The sequence below is a fragment of the Gymnoscopelus microlampas genome (genome assembly GCF_963454915.1).
Source record: "Gymnoscopelus microlampas genome assembly, chromosome: 15".
Taxonomy (NCBI): domain Eukaryota; kingdom Metazoa; phylum Chordata; class Actinopteri; order Myctophiformes; family Myctophidae; genus Gymnoscopelus; species Gymnoscopelus microlampas.
In genome coordinates, this window is record NC_139952.1 from 10916691 (window position 1) to 10936248 (window position 19558).

The following is a 19558-nucleotide window of genomic DNA, read 5'->3' on the forward strand; positions in this document are numbered from 1 at the left end:
TGGTCTGGGGACCACCAGTGGTAAGGGGGGGTGAGCTTGAGGGGGTTCCAGGGGGTCCCCAGCCAAATGAATAGTTAGGAACCAAATTGACCCTTATGTGTCTGTAACTCTGAGAGTGTACAAATGGAACCAAATGGACCCTAACGGGTCCATTTGGTTCCATTTGTACACTCTCAGAGTTAAATGAACACTAATCATGATGATACAGTGTAGATTGGGACCCCCAAGAAATCAAAAAGGTTGAGTCCCTGGCATATCTTTTCAAATGGGGGTCCGTGGGCTAATATGTGTCAATTTGGGGCTCCTTGACGTGAAAAAAGGTTGAAAACCACTGCTATAAAGCAAAACCTTTGACTGTACTACCCGTACTAACATCAACAAACCTGCTCACAAAGTATCCAATCAATCAAACAGTCATAAATCCCCCCCCCCCCCCCCCCCCCCAAAAAAAAACATAAATCCAGACATGCAATCATCTTTAAATCATTTTTTTATTTATTTATTCAAATCACCACAACAAATGCTTTTTTGGGACAGAATGGATGGTGTGTAGGACAAAGGGGGCGTAGAAACACAATGAAGATAATAATAAAAGAAATAAAGGAATGGGAAGCACGCTGTCACTTTACGCTCATTGAACTGAGCCCTTGGCGTTCCAGCGACGGGGGGGGGGGAAACCGCCACTTCACGCCTCCTTCACGTATGTCCTCACCGCCACCACGTCGCCCATCTTGCATCTCTGTGAAGGGGAGGGGGGGGGGGGGGGGGGGAGGAGAGACAAAGAGACAGGGAGAGAATGGCAAAGAGAGACATATTTTTAATCAATTTGACTATAATTGTGTATTTTCTTTACCTAACTATGTACCATGGCATGCACTATGTAACTTTACTGTTCTACCCAGGATTTCTCCTGAGCAAGTGCTGACGTTTTTTTTTTACCACTGCCTGCTTGCTCTGGGGAGAAATAGAATTTTGTGTCATATCAGAAACGGGATCGTGTCAAAGGTCGTGTCCAACCTAGACACAGTAGAAGAGCAGGGAGACCAAACACAACCACTCCAATTCTATAAGTTATATTGTATTTACATAATCTACCATACAGATTGGACACAATAACATTTGATTTAAAAAAAAAAAAAAGTGATGGAAAGAGCCCTCCTTCATTTCTTTTGTCATTGTCTATTCGAAACATAACAAATCAATCAATAATCGATCAATAACCCAAGCACTCAAGATCAACATAATGGAAACGTGTGTTTCCAACAAAGTGAAATTCCCTGGTGTTGGGTGTTGGCTAACCATCCATTTGTAAATCATGGAATTACATTCTTACTCACCGCTATCAACTTTCCATCGGTCACCACCCTCTCTATGTTCGTCTCTTTGCCGTCCCAGCTCTGTGTCTGCATCAGTTTGCCGTTGTCCATTGTGAATACAGTCTGGAGGAAGATGTAGAGAACATAATGATGAATAATTCCCTTCATAATTCATAAACCTGAGCCTTGATGCATGAAAGAAGTACTCAGATACAAGTAAAAGCCTGTATTCAGTAAAAAAAAAAAGCATCAAAGTACTTACAGTACTAAAGTAAAAGTACTCACATTTTCCAAAATGTGTCAAACCTTTTTTTTTTAAATTGCATATCTAAGCTCACAACTTCATTTCAACGTGGTGTGAGCTTGCAGATCAGCTTGTAGATAAGTAATTGATTCATGTATGTTTTGTAATAATCTAAATATACAAAATAAAGTTTTGCAACTTGTAGAGGAGTTAAACTTTTTTTTAAGTTAAAAAGTACAAAGCATTGAAAATGGACATACTCAAGTAAAGTAGAAGTAACTTTGTACTAAAGTACAGTTGAGGAAATGTATACTAGGTTACTTTCCACCACTGAAACTGAGAGACCATAGTATATTTTGATTTCAGTACTTCTGTACTTTTACTCAAGTAAAAGTTTGACACACTTGTACTTGTAACAGAGTATTTCTTCATTGCGGTGTTGCTATGTTTTACTAAAGTGAAGAAAAAATAAATCTGAGTACTTCTGCCCCCACTGCCTGAGAGATACAGTGGAGAAGAAGTGTAAAACAAAATTGTAAAATGGACATATCAAAATTGTACTTAAGCATTTGAGTAAATGTAATTAATTACTTTACTGAATTGTGGTATTGCTATTTGTACTTACTTGCTTGCTTTTACCTAAGTAACAAACAAAAACTAAAACTGAGTACTTCTCCCAATCCCTGAGAAATATAGTGGAGTACAAGTCTAAAAAAATGACATACTGAAGTAAAAGTACCTCAAAACTGTAGGTACTTAAGTACAGCACTCTGAGTAAATGATTTAACTTAGGAAACCCACCCTGGTTTTCCTGTCGTCGGCGGTGGTCTCCTCAAAGGGCTCGTTGAGCTTGAACTTGATCTCGGTGGTCTTGAAGGTGCTCTGGGACTTCATGCAGATCATGCCCTGCTCGTCAACGGACACGATCAGGTTGGGCTTGGTCCGGTTGCCCACCTGCCTGGTGGTGAAGCCCACACCTGAAGGGGAGGGGGGGCACAACTTAGTGCATGAGAGACCACCTGCCAGGGTTACCACTGGCTCTGCCAAAACACTTTACTGACTGAAATGGTATTGTGTATGTTTACAAAACTAACTCAAACTAACTCAAACCACAGAGAACACATCCTTAGTTTGTCAGGATCCAATGGTAATATATTTCTCAAAGAATTGTGAAAATACAAGCTCAAAATCTACAAGCTCACAACAACACCAGTTGTGAACTTGCTATTTTCACATTTTTTTCTCTGCAGCTTTTGAATCTTGCCCCAGACTACCCCATATCACAATAAAAACTAAAACGAATAAAAAACTAGACTCAATTTAAGATGAAGGGAAAAAATATATAATATATTTTTTAACTAAATTAGCAAATCCTCTTTAAAAAGGAATTAAAACTAACTGAAATTGGGGGAAAAGTAAGTAAGTACGAAACAAAATAAAAATAAAAACGAATGCAAAACTATTAACCCGCACAATCGTTTTGCTGCAGTGTGCATGGACACTGTAAAAGTCCTGTTAATGTAACTCTGAGCATGTGCAACTGGAACAACATTTCCATTTGGTTCCAGTTGTAGGCTACATTAGACTTACAATTGGATGAAATTGATACAATAATGCATGATATTACACATGTGTAGAATGCGTGTACATGCGTATGCAACACTGGTAGAAGTAGGCTATTAAAACAAGTGAAATTGTTTTAATCAAGTATTTATTGCCAAATACTTGAGGCTATGTTCTTTATACTAAATGTACGTTTTTAACCCACAGAATAGGAGCATATGTATTATCTTTAAATAAGTTTTAATAATCCAAGACAACAATGTATCTATCGATTTTTCTCAAATAGGCTATTTTATCCAAGAGAACCATATATTCTTTTTTTTCTCCACCGTGAGAATCCAAAAGGAAAATGTTCCTTTTATTCCTTCTTCTTCCTCTGATAAACTTTTTCTTAGCTGTGTATAGTTGACCATTGATCTGAATTGTATTCATTTAATTGTTTTTATTATTATTATTATTATTATTATTATTTTTATTTTATTTTGTTCTTAAAATGTAGCACTTTGAGATTTGGTTCAAATATAAAGTCCGAGTACAAATACAATGTATAATTATTATTAATATTATTATATAACTTTATTATTAATATTATTTCAGAGTCCTACCGATTGCTTTCATGTAGTCGTCAAAGTTCTCGCTGGAGATCATCTTCCACGTCCCGACAAACTGCTCCACCATCTTTGCAGGTTATATCTATCAGGTTTATTATAATAATAATAATAGGAATTCAAGTTAGCGGTCCGATGAGATGAGAGAGGATTCCAGACACAGTCACTCCACTCTCATCAGCTCCACTGCGCTGCCTTTAAAAGCCCAATGCCCCACAGGCGCACCGCGCGGCCGACCAATCACGGCCCGGGACGTCACTAGCATCCTCTGGCTTGGGGAGGACCTGGTATCCCAAACCCATAGCCGGGGGTGGCGCACGCTCGCACCGTGATTGGCTCCTTGGGTTGTCCAGGAAACATAGCAACGTCGCCTCCGGGGACGGGGCGGTTGGTGGGAGAAAAGTAGGCCTAGTGGTGGGAAAAAGTACTCACATATTTGTTTTACTTAACTAAAAGTGTCAGTGCTGCAATGTAGACATACTCTGTTACAAGTGGAAGTCTGGAATTCAGAATTGACTTGGGTAAACGTACAAAAGTATTGGTCTCAAGTACTTAGAGTAGAAAGTAGCTTACTTATTATGCACAATGTCCCATTTTACAAGTTTCCGAATGTATAAAAATCCTTTGAAAATAGCAGATCTACAAGCTCACAACATGTCGCAAAGCGACTCGTTGTAACTAGTAACTAAAGTTTTATAAATAATTGTAGTGGAGTAAAAGTACAAATTTGCTTCTGAGATGTAGTGGAGTAGAAGTAAAAGTATTGGAATTTGGAACTACACCAGTAAAGTAAAAATACATCAAAATGGACTGGTACTTAAGTGCAGTACTTGAGTAAATGTACTTAATTACTTTCCACCACTGCTGGGGAGGACCTGGTATCCCATAGCCCAGGGGGGGAGGGGGGGGGGCGCGCTCGCACTGTGATTGGCTCCTTGGTTGTTAAGGAAACATACCAACGTCCTCCGGGACCGGGCAGTGGTGGGAGAAAAGTAGTCTACTCAGATCCTTGACTTATTAAGTAAAAGAAGAACTAGCACAATACAAACTCTATTACAAGTAAATGTCATGCATTCAAAGTTACTTGAGTAAAAGTACAAAAGTAATGGCATAAAAACAGTCTTAAAACTACTCATTATGCAGAAAAGTCCATTTCACAATCATATTATTTATTGTATTGTAATAAGTAATGTAGTAATCTGTACATCACTTTAATGTTGCAGCTGGTACAGGTTGGGCTAATTTTAATGACTTAATTATGTGCAGGTGGATAGATTAACCTATAATAAATGCCGTAACATTGTGTATTAATAATCTAAATCAGCAAAGAAACTAGTAACTAAAGCTGCCAAATAATGGACAAAAAAAGTACAATATTTGCCTCTGAGAGGTAGTCGAGTAGAAGTATTGAAAAAAAAGTAGAGTACTTGAGTAAATGTACTTGGTTACTTTCCTCTACTACTCCCCCGGACTATTGGATCTGGACTCAATGGGTAAAAGGTTGTTTCTTTTGTCGCTTTTTTTTTTTTTTTAAGAGTTCCATCTACAGGTTTGTGCCAAATGACATGTAGGCCCAGTGTGTGAGAGGTTGACGCTTGCCTCACACGGTCTCACACATGCTGGAATGATCTGGGTTTTTATCAGGGGAGACAATGACACCACACGCTCGCCCATTCAAACCATCACATCTCTATACAGAACCAAGCATTTTAATTCACCGGATCGCAGCGTCGGGGTCCCCGGGATTCCAGCTGTCCGAATGGAACCGCTCACGGACCTGCAACTCTGAGAGTGCGCAAAAATGGAACCAAATGGACCCGCAAGGGTCCATTTGGTTCCATTTTGCGCACTCTCAAGAGTTACATGGACAGAGGGATTTACAGTGTAGATTGGGGTTTCCAGTGTTAGATCAGTGATTCTCAAATCTTTGGTATGCATTAGACCACCAACTCCCATTTGATACAATGTCTTATCTCTGGAACCACAATCTACGACTGTTTACAACTACAACAATTTATCACAAAATAAATGTTAAGTCATGTGTTTGTTAAGATTAGTGTTAAAAACAAATCTATATTCTGATAGTAATCATTGCAATAGAGTGTAACAGGAGTCTCCCTGCCTCTCCAGCTCTTTAGTTCAGGTTGGGATACCAGTTTGATCCAAACAGGAGAGGAAACTCATACAGTATACAATGATAAACAAGAGGTATTGGAAGTGTTGAAACACACAAAACAAAAAACGGAACTGGAACACTATTAACATTTAAGCTGATACATGTGTGGGGTTCTCTCTCACGATTGGATAAAATTGGCATCCCAACCTGAAAAATGTATTTTAAAGAGGTGGAGCGACAGGGAGACCCCTGTTATTGAACAAACACACTTTCGCAACGATTACTATCAGAAACATAAAGCTCTAACCCTTTTAACAATAAAACTCAATTGCTTAACCAAAAGAAAATATAACTTACACTCCTTCAAAAGAGAAAATAAATACCATTTAACAAAACCGCCATCATATCACATCCGAATCAATTCCCACCACCACCAGTAGGCCTACAGCACACAGATTTGAAAGCAGTTTTTATTATAAACATCTATACATACAGTATACACACAGAGAAAGGTATCCATAAATATTGATATTATTTTTTGACTTTGGCCTGTGGGTCTTTGGCCTCGCAGCGGGAGTGGAAGGCCTTGAACATCTCACTGCAGGTCAGCTTCTCGCCCTTCATCAGCAGTCTCTCTCCGTCCACTAGAGAAAACACACACCAACACCACGAATATCACTGCATGCTAGTAATACTTATTGTTGCTGTCGGGTGGAAACCGAATCATATGTCCAAAACTTTTACTTTTCATGATTCAAATAAAGAAAACAGCAAAAAACAGCAGATGTACACGAACCCAAAACGCGTCGCTAGTACGTGACGTCTGCTATTTTAGTGTGACACTGTAGAATGACGAAGTAGGGCTCTGGGTCTGGCTGGCATTTTGTTTTAAAATATCCTTTTCTTAAGGGTCTAACTTACAAAAACAAAAACAAAACATTAAAAGAAAGTGTAAAACATGGAGATAAAGAGGTTTCTGCCCGACAGCAATATACACTGTATGTAATATCAGTTTATTTTTGCTGCTGTATTGACCACTGAACGGGAGCGAGTAGTCCTCGATTTATATACTCCATCATACGATGGTGTAACTTCTGTGTGACATTAATTTACAAAAAATAATAATAATACAGTTGAAACATGGAGATACCAGGTTTCTATCGAACAGCAACGATATAATATACTGTAGTAATATCTCTGCTACACATAACGCTAGTGATAATGTTGTTATGATTTACTTTGCAGTGGGCCTACTTTCAATGCAAGTGAAGTTAATCTTTGGTCATGATGTTAGAATGATGGTGCTATCTTTTATCCTGCAAGCTTTACTTTATTACACTACCTTATTTTATTTACTGTATACACATCAACATGAGATCTTGTCTTCTATTAGAGATGTTCTATGTATACTTAAGTGCAGTAACTGACCACACACACACACAAGCACACGCGTGTGTGTGCACACACACACTAAATTATCCTGTGGCTTTTTGCCAAATTCAATATCCTCCTCACAGTAATTACTCGGATGGAGAGCATGTAGCAGATGGGACATTTATCTTGAGTTGGGTGTAGATCTTCAGGGCGTGTTGGAACAGCCCATTAACATGTTTTAACAGCAGTGGACTGATCCACACAACTCATTAAACACACACCTCTGTGTGAAGAGGTTGGATGTTGTCCAGCAGAGGATAAAGACCTGTGTGATGTTTAGATGGATCATGGATGAGTGTTAAATAGCTCCATATTCCCATACCTGCACGTGCACACATAGACATGAAAGGGGGCTTGAGCCCCTGCCCTTTTACCCGTCGGTAAAAAAGTGCCCTCTGCCCTGAAAGAAAAAAAAAAAAAGAAATTTCAACTGCCCCTAGCGGCCTAACGGTAAGGCCGACGGAAAGTGGATGTGTTGGATGCAGCTCAAAGCGAACTTTACTCGGGTATCTAGGAAGAAAAACGGGCGACAATGGCCAAAACTCAATCGAAAACCGGCGATCGAAAACCGGCGAAAGAGGACGTTTTCATTTTGGCCATTATCTCTGGAACGGAAGGTTCAATCTGCACAGTTCAAAGCTTATTGGGTGCGTGACTTTGAGGACATTAAGCACGCAATGATACCTGTTCGGGTTTTTGGGCCTAAAAGTATGGTAATTGTTCGTAAAAAAAATCCAATAGGTGGCGGTGCCACAAGCTCTACAAGCTTGTAGATCGGCTATTTTCAAATAGCCTACTGTAGGTATAAAATAGGCCTGAAGTGGTTAACGTATGTTTTATAATGTAATATATTTATACCTGCAAAGTAACTAGTACCAAAAGTTTTACAATAATTGTAGTAGACTAAAAAGTACAATATTTGCCTCTGAGATGTAGTGGAGTAAAAGTAAAAGCATAGACAATTGGAAATACTCCAGTAGAGTAAAAGTACCTCAAAATTGTACTTAAGTACAGTACTTGAGTAAATGCACTTACGTAGTTACTTTACACCACTGCAACATGGTCCTCGAAACATGTTGGTTTAATAAAGGCTACTCCTTCCTTTAACTGTGAGTGCCCGGATCTCACATTTGTTTTAATCTGATGTCTTATCCCGTTTGATCCAGCAGCACATTTTACTATTTTAACTTTGTTGACTTTCTGCGTCTCCGGTGAGCACCTGGTCGTCTCGTTCTCTCTGCATACAACGGCGTTGTTTGGCTATAGCTATAAACTCAGCCCTGAGCTCAGCGACAATCCCAAACATTCATGTCCTACTCGGGATTCGAACTTGGGTCTCTCGACACCTACCGCTCAGGCGAGAGGGGGGTTGGGCTTCAGGCAGTACTACTTGTTGTCGGCCAGTAGATGTCCTCTGACACCAGGGTGTAAATGTCTCATTGGAGGGGTAAGGAGGCCACCTCCAACCACTGAAAATAGCTGATCTACAAGCTCACAGCCGATCTACAAGCTCACAACGCGCCGCGACGAGTTGTGAGCTTGTAGCTCGGCTATTTACAAACATTTTGGTACTTTAAGTATATTTCCATGGCAATACTTTTGTACTTTTACTCAAGTAACATTTTGAACACAGGCCTTTTACTTGTAACAGAGTATTTCTATATTGCAGTATTGATACTTTTACTTAAGAAGAAAATGTGAGTACTTTTTCCACCACTGGTTAAAACATTGGTTCTCAAAGTGGGGTTCCGGGGACCCCCAGTGGTCCTTGAGGGGGTTTCAGGGGGTCCCTGGCAAAACATGTTAATATAGCATTGTGTTGTGAGCTATTTGATCGTCTATTTTCAAACAAATCTTGGAAATGTTTGAAGTTGGAATAATTTTTGAAACAAAAATCATATATGGGGGTCCCTGGCACAAAGTATTTTTAGATGGGGGTCTGTGGCATTGACATGAAAACGTTTGAGAACCACTGTGTTAAAATAACCTTTTATTCAAATCAAATAAGTCCCAGATAGTAGCTTTAAGTCAATAAAATACACATCAACATGAGAAAAATAAATAAAAACTTCGCTTTTATGAAATAACCAAGACCATTAGGGTTTTGTGGAAGATGCTTCTGATTGTTGCTAGTTTAACCACTTCCAATATGGAAGATGCTACTGGTTTGACCACTTCAAAAGCTCTGATCTTAAAATAATAACAAAACATAGCCTATCTACAAGTAGATGGGCTATTTTCGGTGGGCAACATGCTTCCATAGAAGACACGCATGGCTGCTATGGAATCCAAATGCCTGACATCAATCGTGGCGACTGAAAAATGTAATCCTTGAATCTGGCTGATAAAATAGTCATTTCCTGACTGAGGCGAAATGACCAAACATAACCTCCGTATTATTCATTTGTAAACAAACCAACTTGTTTTTAAAGTGAGATAAAAGTTGTTGAATAGCTTTTCTTTGGAAAAGAGCCAAAACGACACTTACCGTATGTGATGTCTACTAGCGGCTCTGACTTGTTGTGTTTCACCAGGGTGGTCACCTCACAGTTGATGTTGGTGGACCTGGCCCTCTCTGAGCCCACCATCACCAGGAACTCCCTGGAACACGCAAGACATGGACACAATGGCTTTATTTAACAAGTTAAGACCTGAGGCCGATTCCACAAAATGTCTTCTAAATCCCAACAGTTTTCTGAAAAACCTATGTTTCTATGTCAGTGGTTCTCAAAACTTTTTCATGTCAAGGACCCCCAAAATGATATGTATTTGGCCACGGACCCCCCCCATCTCAAAATATGTTGTTCCAGGGACCCCCCAGAACTACGGATCGGAGGGAAAAAAATCGCTTTAAAACATATATTCAAAGATTTGCACAAATTGTCCACGATTTTTCAAAACAATCTACAAGCTCATAGCACGGCAGTCTGTGCCGTCCCTATGAGCTTGTATATCTGCTATTTTTGAAAAGCCAAAGAAATCTTAAAATGACACCGCTGCGTTCCCGGTCACAATAATACATCAATAATACACAATTATAATCCCTTTAATGAGATGATGTGGGGCATACAGAAATTGGTTCTGAATAGGCATATCACAATTATTACATAATCGCAATTTTGATAACAAAGCCTAAAAGGCAAACAGAAATAAAAAATTGTATCCATATATTCCAATGTTCAATGCCATAAACACAATTAAATCAGGACCAATTAAATCGTTAAATCTCAATTAATTGTGTGACAATTAATCGTCAACTTAAATGTTGTAATGGTGACGGCCCTAGTTCTGAAGTTGCCACATGATACGTGGGACAAAAACAACTGACAAGACGTATAGGACAATAACAGGATGATGCCACTTTACAAGACCAAACCATGTGCACATCACAATCAAAATCCTTCGGTGGAAATCAGTTGGAAGTAGCAGATGTACGAGCTCAGATCTACAAGATGTAGACGCTCTCAATGTGTCACTGACACAGCACGACGGTTGTGACTCTGGCTTGTAGATCAGATGTGCTACATGTATTTTCGGTGTGCGAAGGTGATGCCCAACTAAGTGTAAATCAAGCCAATGTGAAAACAAGCCTAATTGACACTAATCTCTCAAGAACAGATTCAGAGCTGCCCTACTGGAATGCAAATGCAAAAGTGAAAAACGCTGGGGGCGCTTTTCTTCCTTTTTATTTGACATGGGATCCCAGATTGAATTGACACTGACACAAGAGGCTGGGCAGACCGTTTTCTTTTGTCCATAATTGATTGATTAAAAGACAAAGAATTCATAAAATAAACATAATAAACTTAAAATAAGAAACAAATACAAATTATTTAAATAAAGTGTAAATCATAATTTCACTCGTACTGTAGATCGGCTATTTCCTCATTTTTTTTATTTTTCAGGCATTATGTTGTTGATCGATTATGACGATGATGCACAATAATTGTGATTATCTCAAATCATTGCGATGAGGCGATTACGTGATTATTGTGACAATCTACTCCAATGTTCTTGAAAGTTACAACAGTGTGTGAGCTTGGTGCGACAAATAGTTAATGCAATAGATGAGAACATCAGTAGAATAAAGCAGAATTACTCCAATAATACAATTAGCGCTGCAAGTATATTAACTAGCTTACTCTATCAAACCTCAAATGACCCAGAAAATTACATTAAAGGACGACTTCACGCGTGTTCAACCTATCTTCATATAATAGGTCCTCACTAATGCTCCTGATAAAATTGTGTCATTTTTAGGAGGGATATGGAGACTTCAGAAACTAGTGACATCATCGTTAGGAATGTTTTTTTTTTGTGTGTAAGATTTAAATTTTCTTTTTTTAATCTAAGAACAATGGCTTCTATAATAGCATGCTAACTTTCCAGGAATAGAAAGCCGGCAGTTTCTGTTAGCTTGGATTCCCCATCGATGATGTCACTGGTAGGCGGGTTTCTGACCTGTCAATAGCCCTCCTCTGAGACACAGCCTGAGCAGACAAAAATGGTGCCATATTATCATGAGCATTAGTCAGGACCTATTATATGAAGATAGGTTGAAAATAGGTGATGTTGTTGTGTCATTGTTGACCTGTGTGTATAGTTTCAATGTAGGTTCTTGGTTTACGTATGTATTAGTCATTATTAGATTATTGGTTTACTTGTGTATTACTTTATTATTAGATGACTATTTCTATGCATTAATGTATTATGGATGTATTATGATGTATTATATTGTGTCCTTGCTTACTGTAAGTCGCTCTGGATTAAGAGCATCTGCTAAATGCCTAAATTGTAGTGTCCATTCATTTAATACCCAGTTAGTGCAATGCACAGGCTTACTCAACTTTAAATAAATAAAATATATATGTATCACACACACACACACACACACACACACACACACACACACACACACACACACACACACACACACACAGATAGATATTAGCCTATTATAAGATATGATATGCTGTGATATTATAGCCTCCATTTCATGTATTCCATAAAAGTTGTAGCGCTCTGTTTGTACTCACCCAATAATAAAACAGTGAGCACATACGCATGGGGGCACCGGCACACAATACACAGGTGTCATTAATTACAACGCACCTGCCAACTGTATGCCCCGTAATGTATGCATTATGCTCACTGGAGGACATGCGGTCCGTGTCAAACTCGTGGAAGGAAACGTGGAGATAATTATTTGACTAAACACACCTTTGCTGCCTTCACTTTCGAATGGATATGAAACTAGAGGACCAATGGCTGCTGCGGACCCCCAACTCTATTCTATTATTTCTATTCATTAGTGGGTGAGTACTACAAACGGAGCCACAACGTTAAATGCTGCGGCGAAGCTCAGACTCACTGACACGGGGGGGTTATCTATCTCATGGCTGTGTGTGTGTGTGTGTGTGTGTGTGTGTGTGTGTGTGTGTGGGTGGTCGGTAATAAGTATACATGAAATGTATGTAGCTGTAGAATACTCTCGTAGACGTATTTATGATTCTGACGTTTTCAATCTACGAGAGTTGTAGGGTTCACCCCCATGGACACAGGGACTTTCAGCACTATACCCCGTAGACACTCCAAACATGTACACATTTAAAATAAAGGTGCTTACCCCCACGACCCAAATGTTAACTCTCGCTACGGGGTAGTAGTTTAATGTAATAATCCAAATCTTTCAATAAAGAAGTGTTTTAATGCCGTCTGTGGCCGATTCTGTCGGAAGTTCCCAATGGGCCGTAGTGACGCGCCCATCTGGTGGAACACGGAATTACACTCAATGTAAACAGGAAGTAAACGAGGGTGAAAGAATGGCGTTCGGCCACAGACGGCATTAAAGCACTTCTTTATTGAAAGACATGGATTATTATATTAAACTACTACCCCGTAGCGAGAGTTAACATTTGGGGCGTGGGGGTAAGCACCTTTATTTTCAATTTGTACATGTTTGGAGTGTCTACGGGGCATAGTGCAGAAAGTCCCTGTGTCCATGGGGGGTGAACCCTACAACTCTCGTAGATTGAAAACGTCAGAATCATAAATACGTCTACGAGAGTTGTATTCTACAGCTAAAATGTATGTAATATATTAGGCTATAGGTTCATTCCCAACTGTAAAAGCCAGGAGTTTAGTTTAGCCTATACATTAACAGCAGAACTAGGGAGGAAGACATTAACACTACCAGAAGAAAATAGCCTGGAATCTACGGCCATTCTGTCATGACCGTCATATCATATATGACAGTCATATATAAGGTTTAATTTTCGCCATGCAACACCGTCGTACTAGTATAAAATGATGGTTAAGAGATGTCATTCATTCACAGGGTCACACAGTCTCTCTCTCTCTCTCTCTCTCTCTCTCTCTCTCTCTCTCTCTCTCTCTCTCTCTCTCTCTCTCTCTCTCTCTCTCTCTCTCTCTCTCTCTCACACACACCCTCTCACCCACCTTGTGGATCGAACATTAGCCTCAAAGGGACAGAACTGGACTACTATTTTCTTCACAGTCTTCAGAACCACAGAGGAATGCCTCACAGCCGCCATGATGCTTCTTCCACAGTAACCTTTCAACTCCACCACCACCATCCCATAGCCCGGCCGTCCCTGGCTATGGGATCCAAACAGCTTTGCCAGGTTTTGAGAAAGAAACAAGCAATCAGGTCTATCGAAACGACCCCATCATGAGCATCATTGAGCTTGTAGATCTGCTATTTTCGAAAGAATCTTGAAGAATATTTTTACAACACAAATCTGGTACACGGTCCCTGGAACAAAATATGTTTAGTCCGCAGACAAATACATATTAATTTGACATATTAAAACTTCCTTGACATGAAAATGTTTGAGAACCACTGGTTTAAACAACATTAGGAACAAAGGCCAAATAAGCAACTTCACTTTAGAAACAAGCCCCCCCAAAAAAACACAACCGCGACTAATATTTACAAACAACTTCACAGAAAAACAAGCCCAAATTTAAGTCGCTTATAATAAGCTTACTTGGCAACACTGATCCAGTCTCCAAGGTCACTTATCATTGTATGCCGCCAGAGGGCGCCAGTGGATTGCATATCAATACAATCACTTGCATAATTGCATTCAGCATCAGCTTCATTATTATCACAATCACACCACAGGTGTAAAGAAGTGAAAAACATTTGTTTGTACGTATAGATAGAAAGAAACAGGTTTAATAGCTAATATTAAAATGTTCCTGATATGGATAGTGTGGAGGGAAAACAAACATATACAAGCAGGTCAGATATTCCAGATATTCATGAGAATGGAAATGGTAAAAAATAAACATAATAGTAACAGCATACAGTGGTGGACTATAACTAGCAGCCTTTGGTGTTGTCCATTTTTGAGGGCCCAAAGGCCAAATGCCAGGGCAGGAAGGCCATCGCATAAAACAAAATGTTAGTCCATTGAAAATAATTGAAGGGTTAAGGATGATTTTCAATTTAATATGTAGACTATCTGCAGTGAAATAAATACATTATGGTATTTACAATCTGATCCATGCTCAGCCCTGCACCAATCAAAGTTACTGGATTGGTTTAAAGATGGGTGTTAAGAATTCAGAATCTCAACAAAAGACACTGGTGTCTACGCATGACAAGAAAGAGACACTGGTGTCTACATGACAAGAAAGAGACACTGGTGTCTACATGTTGACAAGAAAGAGACACTGGTGTCTACATGACAAGAAAGAGACACTGGTGTCTACATGTTGACAAGAAAGAGACAGTGGTACAGTCAGCTGGGGCATTAAGGCCACTGTGGCCCCAGGGCATGCCATTTTTTGAGGGGCAGAAGGTCAAACTGAGGGGCAACGACAGCCATGTCCTTCGTGGCCTCCCTGAAATTCCTGCCCTGGTCTGGGGTGTACTCAAAAGCCAGAGTAGACATTAAAATGACCCCAAACATGTTTCAAAGTGAAATATCCCTTCAAGTTCATCATGTAAATAGATTTTGAAGTAATAGCATGGGTATTCTAAAGTAGACGTTTGATGAAGTAATTGTACTCGACTACCTTTGCAAAGACAAGAGAGTAACCTACAGCATAGTGAAAATATCTGATCTACAAGCTCACAGCGCGCCGCAATATGATGCGCTGTGAGCTTGTAGATCAAATATTTTCACTATTTTGTAGACATTTTTCAACATTTCTGACAATAATGACACGCTCACATTTTTATATAATGACATTTTTGTGTTTTGTTTTTGTGTTTTTTCATTTTCCGCTCCTTTCCAATCGGCCGCCACTATGAAAGCCATGGCCTGCAGTTCTATTATTAGTTACGTAGTTATTATTAACATAATATCCTGTATCATTACATTGTTCATTCTAACTTTGACATACAATCTAAATGTGTCATTTCTAAATATAATGTGTTATTGTTGTCAGTGGTGGAAAGTAACTAAGTACATTTACTTAAGTACTGTACTTAAGTACAATTTTGAGGTACTTTACTTTACTGGAGTATTTCCAATTGTCTATACTTTTACTTCTAGGCCTACTCCACTACATCTCAGAGGCAAATGTTGTACTTTTACTTCACTACAATTATTTGAAAACCTTAATTACTAGTTACTTTGCAGATATAAATTATTATATTATAAAACACACATTAACCACTCTAGCCCTATTTTATACATAGGCTATTTGAAAATAGCCGATCTACAAGCTCACAACGTGTCGCGATGCGACGCGTTGTGAGCTTGTAGATCAGCTATTTTCAAATATTTTAGTACTTTTACTTTTAGTACTATAAATACATTTTGATGCCAATCCATTTGTGCTTTTACTCAAGTAATTTTTTTTTATTCTGGACTTCTACTTGTAACAGAGTATTTTTTATATTGCAGTATTGGTACTTTTACTTAAGTAAAGAATTTGAGTACTTTTTCCACCACTGATTGGCATGTGGACATTGTGTGAAGGACAGCTCACCCCCCCCCCCCCCCCCCCCCAAAAAACGGGTGGAGAAATATTCTCCATATAGTAACCAGCACACAAATGGCCATATATTGCACAAACTCCTTTTTCAGCTGTTGGTGACCTGTGGTCAGTATTAGTGAGATATTTTTAGTAGCGCTGGAGAACAAATGTTCTGAGGTCACCACGCCCGCCTCGTGCCCTAAACTTAGACCCTCGTCCTAACACGAAGCCACCACACAACAACCAGCTGTGGACAATAATGAGGTACATTTACTTGAGTACTGTAGGCTATACTTAAGCATTTTTTACTTGAGTATTTGTTTCTTCTGGATACTCATGACTTTCACTACATACATTTCAAAGACAAATATTTTACTTTATGCTCCACTATGGAGTAAAAAGGAAGTGGAAAAGTACTTTTTTCGTTATGGTTATTAAATAACAATAGCGAAACAAATAGGGGAAATAGCAGGTCTACAAGTGAGTTACTATATGTGCTATTTTTGTATTAGTATTTGTTTGGGGAACATTTCTAAATTTCAACACAGTAATGAAATTAATATTAAAAGAAAATGTACTTTGTAATTCGTACTTTTTAATACTTAAGCATTTTTAAAAGCATGTACTTTGGAATAGTACTCCAGTACTTTAACCCAAGTATAAATGTAACTGAGCAACTCATCATATAATATTTGACCAGGAGTATCTATACTTTTACTCAAGTACCGCGGTGAAGTACTTTGTCCACCGCTGACAACAATACAGCCTGTGTTGTTGGACTTCATATTAACAACAACACAGCCTGCCATGCTTTCACAGAACAGTACCACAGAGGCTAAATATAGACACAAACATTTCCTTTCTCTCCTACACCATCAGCACTAGACATACTTTTACTTTGACATGCACACACAAATGCATAAAAACTAGCTTTTTCAATGGTTGTTTTTTTTTTTACCCCTTTTTCTTCCCAATTTAGTCATTATGCCAATGCATTCCTCCCCACACACATTTGTGTGTTGTCACTGTTGTTGTAGACCAGCGGTTTTCAACCCTTTTCATATCAAGGTCCATTTTTTATTTGGCATTTAAGCCACGGACCACCATTCGATGAGATTTAGACTCACAGACCCAAAACTTAGAATAAGTTGTTATCGTTGGATAAGATTTTGTCCACAATTCCATACTGTATTGATGTTGGTACCATAGGAGAGATAACAGGCAAACGTTGATCAAAATAACAATTCTTCTACATTCTCTAATTGTGTAGACTTCTTGTAAATGAAGTAATGGAGATGTTTAACAATAATTTAACTCTTGAGAGCGTAAAATGAATCATTTTACGCTCTCAAGAGTTAAAGATCTATAAGGGTCCATTTGGTTACCAACTCTCTATAATTTTGCTTGGGACCACCTGGAACCTCCTCAAGGACCACTGGTTGAGAACCACTGTTGTATACTACTGCCCCTACTACTACCTGCCAGTGAGGAGCCCCCACCGGGAGGACGTAGTCGTAGAGCCTTCGTCCCGACCCAACACTCCCTGCTGACAGGTGCGGCCCCAGCCCGTGCAGTGACATACAGTACAGTACATGGTAACCGGAACAGTCTGACTTAAAAAGTCGGACCCTTTTTTTTCTCCGCTCAATGCTCGACCCCAGCGTGTCCGACCACCCAGCCCGCTTGGTGACTACAGCCCCCTAATATTAAAGGAGAACCTTTTCTATGATTTTGTGATATCCTAGGATGAATGGCACAGTATACAAATGTCATAACTCCATCCCTGGTCCGCCACAGCTAAAAACGCGCCTCTATGGGCTGAGATGTTGTGGAGTAGAAGTAAAAGTATGGGAAATTGGAAATTCTTAAGTAAAGTCAGAGGTGGACGAAGTACTCGACCCCAGTACTTGAGTAAGGGTACCCTTGGTCAAATGTACTCCACTATAAGTAAAAGTAGCTCAGTCAAAAATGTTACTCAAGTAAGAGTAAAAAAGTCATTGCTTTTAGATATACTTAAGTACTCCAAAGTACATGCTTTGAAAAATACTTAAAGAACAAGTAAAAGTAGAAGTACATTTCTTAATTTTTTTATCAATTAATTTCTGTAATGTTTTCACAATGAATTTATAGAAGAACCACTACGTTATACAAAGCCTGCAGAAACACCTATAAAACATAGAAATGACTGAGGAACCAGAACTAAATACTTTTACTTCTATACACCCATACAAGATGTAACAAAGAGGCGAGCAGAGGGGGAAGCCACAGACACGGGTAGTGTGAGAGCAGAAGTTCGGCCAATTGCATTTTAGGGAAGAAAAAAACCTACAGTATAGGCCAAACCGCACCAATGCAACTAGTCGCATCTCCTTGCAACACAGATTCACTTTAAGCAGGGAAAAGGACTCAGTGTTTGATACGCCCCATTGGGTAAGAAGATTTGCATTACAAGATTTCCATTACAAACGTGCCTGCGCTAATCAGCGTTGTTAGGAATGCTTGGCAACAGTTTGTGTTGGATGTGACATCAGACCAGAGCTCTGGTCAGCCTATATAAGATGGGAAGTAGTCTTTAGACATTGAATTTGTCTGCACATATACAAGGCAGGAATTGTATTTGTGTAGAATCTACTGTGACAGTCTGCGTGAGAGAGAGAGAGACAGCGAATAAATAGAAAGATAACTAGAGACAGAGTCCGAGGGTGAAAGAGAGTGAGAGAGAATAAGGACCTATCTTCCGGCCACAAGAGAACCTTCATCTCTGTCCACATCATTCCATGGATAGCAGCAGCCGAGACCATGAAGGAGCGGAGGTTCAAATATCCAGTCCTGTAGTCAGCCAGAAAGGAGATGACACGGATGAACCGGGATGTTACCAGGACTTTAACCCAGCCAGGAGAAGAAAGCATGCATCTGATGACTTACACGGGAAAGACAAACTCATATGTAAACAGTGTGATAAGAGTTTCCATAACTTAAGTAATCTGAAGAGACATCTGCGTGTCCACAGTGGAGAAAGACCATACCACTGTAAACAGTGTGACAAGAGTTTCAGTGCGTTAGGTAATCTGAAGACACACCTGCGTACCCACTCTGGTGAAACACCCTTCCACTGTAAACAGTGTAGCCAAAGTTTCAGCCATTTGAGTAATCTGAAGACACACCTGCGTACCCACTCTGGTGAAAAACCCTTCCACTGTAAACAGTGTAGCCAAAGTTTCAGCCATTTGAGTAATCTGAACACACACATCCGTCTCCACAGTGGAGAAAAGCCTTTCCGCTGTGAACAGTGTGATACGAGTTTCAAGCAGTTAGGAGATCT

General features: G+C 39.4%; 2 protein-coding genes across 2 annotated transcripts; both read right to left on the reverse strand.

Annotated features, from left to right (window-relative positions):
* Window positions 1-472: 472 nt before the first annotated feature.
* On the reverse strand, window positions 473-3908 carry fabp4a (fatty acid binding protein 4a). Its single transcript, XM_084080162.1, has 4 exons — window positions 3729-3908; window positions 2362-2537; window positions 1338-1439; window positions 473-739 (listed from the first exon to the last, which is right to left on the reverse strand). Exons 1-4 carry the CDS (start codon window positions 3799-3801, stop codon window positions 686-688), a joined length of 405 nt encoding a protein of 134 aa, XP_083936288.1. The 5' UTR covers window positions 3802-3908; the 3' UTR covers window positions 473-685.
* Window positions 3909-6299: 2391 nt separating this feature from the next.
* Window positions 6300-13867, reverse strand: mrpl53 (mitochondrial ribosomal protein L53). Its single transcript, XM_084080781.1, has 3 exons — window positions 13741-13867; window positions 9770-9882; window positions 6300-6491 (listed from the first exon to the last, which is right to left on the reverse strand). The coding sequence occupies exons 1-3, from the start codon at window positions 13833-13835 to the stop codon at window positions 6379-6381; spliced, it is 321 nt and encodes a 106-aa protein (XP_083936907.1). The 5' UTR covers window positions 13836-13867; the 3' UTR covers window positions 6300-6378.
* Window positions 13868-19558: the final 5691 nt, after the last annotated feature.